The 8145-nt window shown below is 40.0% G+C and overlaps 1 protein-coding gene across 5 annotated transcripts in view; it reads left to right on the top strand.

Moving 5' to 3' along the window:
• Positions 1 to 6592: 6592 nt before the first annotated feature.
• The window catches only part of BAIAP2 (BAR/IMD domain containing adaptor protein 2), a 143571-nt gene continuing 142018 nt past the window's right edge, over positions 6593 to 8145 (top strand). For all 5 annotated transcript variants that reach the window (XM_044296294.1, XM_044296297.1, XM_044296296.1 and 2 more), the window contains exon 1: positions 6593 to 6728. In XM_044296294.1, coding sequence (XP_044152229.1) covers positions 6660 to 6728 — 69 coding nt within the window. In that variant the 5' untranslated portion in view covers positions 6593 to 6659. The remainder of the gene's footprint in view (positions 6729 to 8145) is intronic.

Here is an 8145-nt window from a genome sequence, read left to right as displayed (position 1 = left end):
TATAGCCGCGCGGCAGGGCATAGAACGAAGGGAACTCCATATGGTTTCTGGAAGGCAGATTTTGATGGACAGTTTTTTTTTTTGACACCATGTCCCATTAGAAGCCCCCCCTGATGTAGCCTAGACTAGAAACTCCAAAAAAGTGACCCCATCTAAGAAACTACACCCCTCAAGGTATTCAAAAGTTACTTTATAAACTTTGTTAACCCTTTAGGTGTTCCACAAAACTAAATAGCAAATGTAGAAAAATTTTAGAATTTTATTTTTTTGTTACCTTGACTCAAAAAAGTGTAATATAGAGCAACCAAAAATCATATTTACCCCTAAAATAGTACCAAAACAACAACCACCTTATCCCATAGTTTCCTAGATGGGGTCACTTTTATGGAGTTTCTACTCTAGGGGAGCATCAGGGGGCTTGAAAAGGGTACATGGTGTAAATAAACCAGTCCAGCAAAATCTGCCTTCCAAAAACCGTATGGCGTTCCCCTTCTTCTATGTCCTGCCGTTTAGCCAAATAGTAGTTTACGACCACATTTGGGGTGTTTCTGCAAACTACAGAATCAGGGCAACCCATTTTGAGTTTTGTTTGGCTGTTAACCCATTTTTTTCAGTAATAAAGTAAGGGTTAAAATGGAAAATTTTCCAAAAAATAGAAATTTCTAAATTGTTTCTCCATCTGCCATTAACTCTTGTGGAACACCTAAAGGGTTAACAAAGTTTGTAAACCCAGTTTTGAATACCTTGAGGGGTGTACTTTCTTAGATGGAGTCACTTTTTTGAAATTTTTATTCTAGGGGTACAACAGGGGGCTTCAAATGGGACATGGTATAAACAAAACCAGTCGTGCCAAATCTGCCTTCCAAAACCCATATGGTGTTCCCCTCCTTCTATGTCCTCCCGTTCGGCCAAACAGTAGTTTACGACCAGATATGGGGTGTTTTTGCAAACTACAGAATCAGGGAAACCCATTTTGAGTTTTGTTTGGCAGTTAACCCTTGTTTTACTCCTGGAAAAAATTTATTATATTGGAAAATTTTCCAAAAAATAGAAATTTCTAAATTGTTTCTCCATCTGCCAATAACTCTTGTGGAACACCTAAAGGGTTAACAAAGTTTGTAAACCCAGTTTTGAATACCTTGAGGGGTGTACTTTCTTAGATGGAGTAACTTTTTTGAAATTTCTATTCATGGGGTGCAACAGGGGGCTTCAAATGGGACATGGTATAAACAAAACCAGTCCTGCAAAATCTGCCTTCCAAAACCCATATGGCGTTCCCCTCTTTCTACGTGCTCCCGTTTGGCCAAACAGTAGTTTACGACCACATATGGGGTGTTTTTGCAAACTACAGAATCAGGGCAACCCATTTTGAGTTTTGTTTGGCTGTTAACCCTTATTTTATTGCTGGAAAAAATGGGTTAAAATGGAAAATTTTCCAAAAAATAGAAATTTCTAAATTGTTTCTCCATCTGCCATTAACTCTTGTGGAACACCTAAAGGGTTAACAAAGTTTGTAAACCCAGTTTTGAATACCTTGAGGGGTGTACTTTCTTAGATGGAGTCACTTTTTTGAAATTTTTATTCTAGGGGTACAACAGGGGGCTTCAAATGGGACATGGTATAAACAAAACCAGTCGTGCCAAATCTGCCTTCCAAAACCCATATGGTGTTCCCCTCCTTCTATGTCCTCCCGTTCGGCCAAACAGTAGTTTACGACCAGATATGGGGTGTTTTTGCAAACTACAGAATCAGGGCAACCCATTTTGAGTTTTGTTTGGCAGTTAACCCTTGTTTTACTCCTGGAAAAAATTGATTATATTGGAAAATTTTCCAAAAAATAGAAATTTCTAAATTGTTTCTCCATCTGCCAATAACTCTTGTGGAACACCTAAAGGGTTAACAAAGTTTGTAAACCCAGTTTTGAATACCTTGAGGGGTGTACTTTCTTAGATGGAGTCACTTTTTTGAAATTTCTATTCTAGGGGTGCAACAGGGGGCTTCAAATGGGACATGGTATAAACAAAACCAGTCCTGCAAAATCTGCCTTCCAAAACCCATATGGCGTTCCCCTCTTTCTACGTGCTCCCGTTTGGCCAAACAGTAGTTTACGACCACATATGGGGTGTTTTTGCAAACTACAGAATCAGGGCAACCCATATTGAGTTTTGTTTGGCTGTTAACCCTTATTTTATTGCTGGAAAAAATGGGTTAAAATGGAAAATTTTCCAAAAAATAGAAATTTCTAAATTGTTTCTCCATCTGCCATTAACTCTTGTGGAACACCTAAAGGGTTAACAAAGTTTGTAAACCCAGTTTTGAATACCTTGAGGGGTGTACTTTCTTAGATGGAGTCACTTTTTTGAAATTTTTATTCTAGGGGTACAACAGGGGGCTTCAAATGGGACATGGTATAAACAAAACCAGTCGTGCCAAATCTGCCTTCCAAAACCCATATGGTGTTCCCCTCCTTCTATGTCCTCCCGTTCGGCCAAACAGTAGTTTACGACCAGATATGGGGTGTTTTTGCAAACTACAGAATCAGGGAAACCCATTTTGAGTTTTGTTTGGCAGTTAACCCTTGTTTTACTCCTGGAAAAAATTGATTATATTGGAAAATTTTCCAAAAAATAGAAATTTCTAAATTGTTTCTCCATCTGCCAATAACTCTTGTGGAACACCTAAAGGGTTAACAAAGTTTGTAAACCCAGTTTTGAATACCTTGAGGGGTGTACTTTCTTAGATGGAGTAACTTTTTTGAAATTTCTATTCTAGGGGTGCAACAGGGGGCTTCAAATGGGACATGGTATAAACAAAACCAGTCCTGCAAAATCTGCCTTCCAAAACCCATATGGCGTTCCCCTCTTTCTACGTGCTCCCGTTTGGCCAAACAGTAGTTTACGACCACATATGGGGTGTTTTTGCAAACTACAGAATCAGGGCAACCCATTTTGAGTTTTGTTTGGCTGTTAACCCTTATTTTATTGCTGGAAAAAATGGGTTAAAATGGAAAATTTTCCAAAAAATAGAAATTTCTAAATTGTTTCTCCATCTGCCATTAACTCTTGTGGAACACCTAAAGGGTTAACAAAGTTTGTAAACACAGTTTTGAATACCTTGAGGGGTGTACTTTCTTAGATGGAGTCACTTTTTTGAAATTTTTATTCTAGGGGTACAACAGGGGGCTTCAAATGGGACATGGTATAAACAAAACCAGTCGTGCCAAATCTGCCTTCCAAAACCCATATGGTGTTCCCCTCCTTCTATGTCCTCCCGTTCGGCCAAACAGTAGTTTACGACCAGATATGGGGTGTTTTTGCAAACTACAGAATCAGGGCAACCCATTTTGAGTTTTGTTTGGCAGTTAACCCTTGTTTTACTCCTGGAAAAAATTGATTATATTGGAAAATTTTCCAAAAAATAGAAATTTCTAAATTGTTTCTCCATCTGCCAATAACTCTTGTGGAACACCTAAAGGGTTAACAAAGTTTGTAAACCCAGTTTTGAATACCTTGAGGGGTGTACTTTCTTAGATGGAGTCACTTTTTTGAAATTTCTATTCTAGGGGTGCAACAGGGGGCTTCAAATGGGACATGGTATAAACAAAACCAGTCCTGCAAAATCTGCCTTCCAAAACCCATATGGCGTTCCCCTCTTTCTACGTGCTCCCGTTTGGCCAAACAGTAGTTTACGACCACATATGGGGTGTTTTTGCAAACTACAGAATCAGGGCAACCCATATTGAGTTTTGTTTGGCTGTTAACCCTTATTTTATTGCTGGAAAAAATGGGTTAAAATGGAAAATTTTCCAAAAAATAGAAATTTCTAAATTGTTTCTCCATCTGCCATTAACTCTTGTGGAACACCTAAAGGGTTAACAAAGTTTGTAAACCCAGTTTTGAATACCTTGAGGGGTGTACTTTCTTAGATGGAGTCACTTTTTTGAAATTTTTATTCTAGGGGTACAACAGGGGGCTTCAAATGGGACATGGTATAAACAAAACCAGTCGTGCCAAATCTGCCTTCCAAAACCCATATGGTGTTCCCCTCCTTCTATGTCCTCCCGTTCGGCCAAACAGTAGTTTACGACCAGATATGGGGTGTTTTTGCAAACTACAGAATCAGGGAAACCCATTTTGAGTTTTGTTTGGCAGTTAACCCTTGTTTTACTCCTGGAAAAAATTGATTATATTGGAAAATTTTCCAAAAAATAGAAATTTCTAAATTGTTTCTCCATCTGCCAATAACTCTTGTGGAACACCTAAAGGGTTAACAAAGTTTGTAAACCCAGTTTTGAATACCTTGAGGGGTGTACTTTCTTAGATGGAGTCACTTTTTTGAAATTTCTATTCTAGGGGTGCAACAGGGGGCTTCAAATGGGACATGGTATAAACAAAACCAGTCCTGCAAAATCTGCCTTCCAAAACCCATATGGCGTTCCCCTCTTTCTACGTGCTCCCGTTTGGCCAAACAGTAGTTTACGACCACATATGGGGTGTTTTTGCAAACTACAGAATCAGGGCAACCCATTTTGAGTTTTGTTTGGCTGTTAACCCTTATTTTATTGCTGGAAAAAATGGGTTAAAATGGAAAATTTTCCAAAAAATAGAAATTTCTAAATTGTTTCTCCATCTGCCATTAACTCTTGTGGAACACCTAAAGGGTTAACAAAGTTTGTAAACCCAGTTTTGAATACCTTGAGGGGTGTACTTTCTTAGATGGAGTCACTTTTTTGAAATTTTTATTCTAGGGGTGCAACAGGGGGCTTCAAATGGGACATGGTATAAACAAAACCAGTCCTGCAAAATCTGCCTTCCAAAACCCATATGGTGTTCCCCTCCTTCTATGTCCTCCCGTTCGGCCAAACAGTAGTTTACGACCAGATATGGGGTGTTTTTGCAAACTACAGAATCAGGGCAACCCATTTTGAGTTTTGTTTGGCAGTTAACCCTTGTTTTACTCCTGGAAAAAATTGATTATATTGGAAAATTTTCCAAAAAATAGAAATTTCTAAATTGTTTCTCCATCTGCCAATAACTCTTGTGGAACACCTAAAGGGTTAACAAAGTTTGTAAACCCAGTTTTGAATACCTTGAGGGGTGTACTTTCTTAGATGGAGTCACTTTTTTGAAATTTCTATTCTAGGGGTGCAACAGGGGGCTTCAAATGGGACATGGTATAAACAAAACCAGTCCTGCAAAATCTGCCTTCCAAAACCCATATGGCGTTCCCCTCTTTCTACGTGCTCCCGTTTGGCCAAACAGTAGTTTACGACCACATATGGGGTGTTTCTGCAAACTACAGAATCAGGGCAACCCATTTTGAGTTTTGTTTGGCAGTTAACCCTTGTTTTTTTCCTGGAAAAAATTTATTATATTGGAAAATTTTCCCAAAAATCTAAATTCTAAAAATGTATGTCCATTTGCCATGAAGTGTTGTGGAAGACCTAAAGGGTTAACAAAGTTTGTAAAAACAGTTTTGAATACCTTGAGGGGTGTAGTTTCTAGAATGGGGTCATTTTTGGGTGGTTTCTATTATGTAAGCCTCACAAAGTGACTTCAAACCTGAACTGGTCCATAAAAAGTGGGATTTTGAAGATTTCTGAAAATTTCAAAATTTGCTTCTAAACTTCTAAGCCTTGTAACATCCCCAAAAAATAAAATATCATTCCCAAAATGCTACAAACATGAAGTAGACATATGGGGAATGTAAAGTCATCACACTTTTTGGGGGTATTACTATGTATTACAGAAGTAGAGAAACTGAAACTTTGAAATTTGCAAATTTTTCAAAATTTTTGGTAAATATGGTATTTTTTTATGCAAAAAAATTAACTTTTTTGACCCAATTTTAGCAGTGTCATGAAGTACAATATGCGACGAAAAAACAATCTCAGAACGGCCTGGGTAAGTCAAAGCGTTTTAAAGTTATCAGCACTTAAAGTGACAGTGGTCAGATTTGCAAAAAATGGCCTGGTCCTTAAGGTGAAATAGGGCTGTGTCCTTAAGGGGTTAAATAACGGGGACCCCCGGAAATGTCCCCTTTAGGTTGGTATATACTATATATGGTGCAAAACATCTCCATCTGCAGTTCTGAGGTGATTTTAGGCTCTGGTCCCCACCAGGACCACCTCCAGCAGGGGCCCTCACCCAGCTTTCCCAGACTCTTGAGTGTACAGGGAATGATTTGCCTCTCAGGAATCTAGGAAAGCTGGGTGACAAGCTGTCATTGGGACCTGCTGGTGGTCACCCATTGCTGGACTCTCACTTACTGCTGTTTTTATTTTATTTTTAAGCGGGAACTGACCCCGCCAGCTGTGGCCGCTAAGCTGAGCGCCCGGCAGTCACGGACACACTCATTATAAACGACTGCCGGTAATAACACTGCAATGTGAGCGTGCGGGGGCCGGCAGCGCTCGAGCGTCCGGGGAAAGCGGCTGTTGCTAAGCAACGCAGAGACTGGACCCTGTATTTAAATAAGAGGCGGGAACATCGGGCGGAGGCTTTTGCTTGGTGTTAAGCAATGGGCGTGTCCTGCACATAGAGACCACGCCTCCCGGTATATAAGCTCCGTCACAAGCGACAGTATAGAGGATTACGCTGTCCCCGCTGCCGCTGACGGTACCGGGATTGTTCTTATCACCGCAGCGGTTCCCTCGGTGTATGGCACTGACAGGAGCCAGGATGTCCCGCTCGGAGGAGGTGAACCGGCTCACCGAGAATGTCTACAAGGTGAGGGGCAGGTGGACGGGGCATGAGCGCGGCTGTGAGAAAAGGTCTGTGCGACATATGCATGGAAAGTCTCAGTCTACCTAGGAAGTGGCGCACTATTTTAGCCCAGTTTTGGACTTTTTTTATATATATATTTTTTTTTGGTGGTGGGAGGTAAGACTGCAACTTTGTATTTCACCCCACAAGTTTTTAACATTTTTTTTTATTTTTTTATTTTTTTTTGTTTGTTCTTGTTGTAGGAATCTAGTTAAGATAATGTGGTGCAGTTCCTCAGGGGTGGGACAGGGTGGACATGTGACTGTGTAGACCTGCTTTTATGGTGGTAGCCACCCTGGGAAAACCCCTTTAAGGTGTCTGATGGGGTGGATGTTGCAGTGATCCATAAAGGCTGCAGCCGCTACGTCTCAAAGTCACAGGTCACCCCCACCAGAATGGTATGACTCCCGGAAATGCCTTCCAACTATGAGTGGTGCCAAGCGGATCTATCTTTTCAGGCATCACCTCACCAATTGCGTAATGATAGCGCTGCCACCCCAAAGTACATTTTGTGGGATTGTTCTGGAAGTCTATAGAACTTGCTTTGATGTGCAGCTCATTTGGGGGGCTCACTGGCTTGGTGTGCCCCCCTATAGTTGAGCTGGGTGCTGTCCAGGTGCTGATTACGTTTCAGACTGTATAGATGGTGGTGGTTGTATGTATGCCCATTGCAGTCAGATGCCAATCCCCCCCTCCAATCAGATTTTGTATAGATGCAAAGCACCCAAGACATCCCTGAGCCTGTGGTGTCCATGAGAGGAAGTCTTCAGATTCTCCGCCACCTGCCTTTTATTATGGCGTAAATTTGCATAATCGGGAAGATTTCAATTTACCATCTGAATTTTAAATGTCATATATTACGTGAAACTGCTTGCTGTTCACAAGGTGGTTTATGTGCTAGTGCTTATCCCATACACGAGATTTATTTTTGACCTGGGTTATAAAAATATTCTGCTTAAATAAATAAATACAGTACTTTTCTATGAAAGTTTTTTTTATTTTAATATATATATATATATAAAAGAAATATAGATAAAGTTATATACAATAAAAAAATTCTATGTATTTTGTATTTTATTTCTATTTTTTTTTTTTTTTTTTATGGATATTTTGTTTTTATAATATATAATTTCTTTTTGCATTTTGTAGCCTGTGTGGTTACGATGCTAGTGTTTAGGTTTTATTAGCAATCTGTAGAAGTGGAAAATTAATTTAGTTTCAATTATACAGTGAGTCCTTGTCACAGAAGGTGATGTTGAGGTTTGTGCATAATTACAGGGACGTGTTGGGCAGGAGGGACCTGTTGCTCTGCTGCACAAGGGCCCAGCTGAGGCTCTGACACCACCGAGGCCACTTGTTGTGTACTTGTTGTTAATGCTGG

The sequence above is a fragment of the Bufo gargarizans genome, chromosome 6 (assembly GCF_014858855.1).
Source record: "Bufo gargarizans isolate SCDJY-AF-19 chromosome 6, ASM1485885v1, whole genome shotgun sequence".
NCBI lineage: Eukaryota > Metazoa > Chordata > Amphibia > Anura > Bufonidae > Bufo > Bufo gargarizans.
This window is presented reverse-complemented; position numbering and strand designations above follow the sequence as displayed.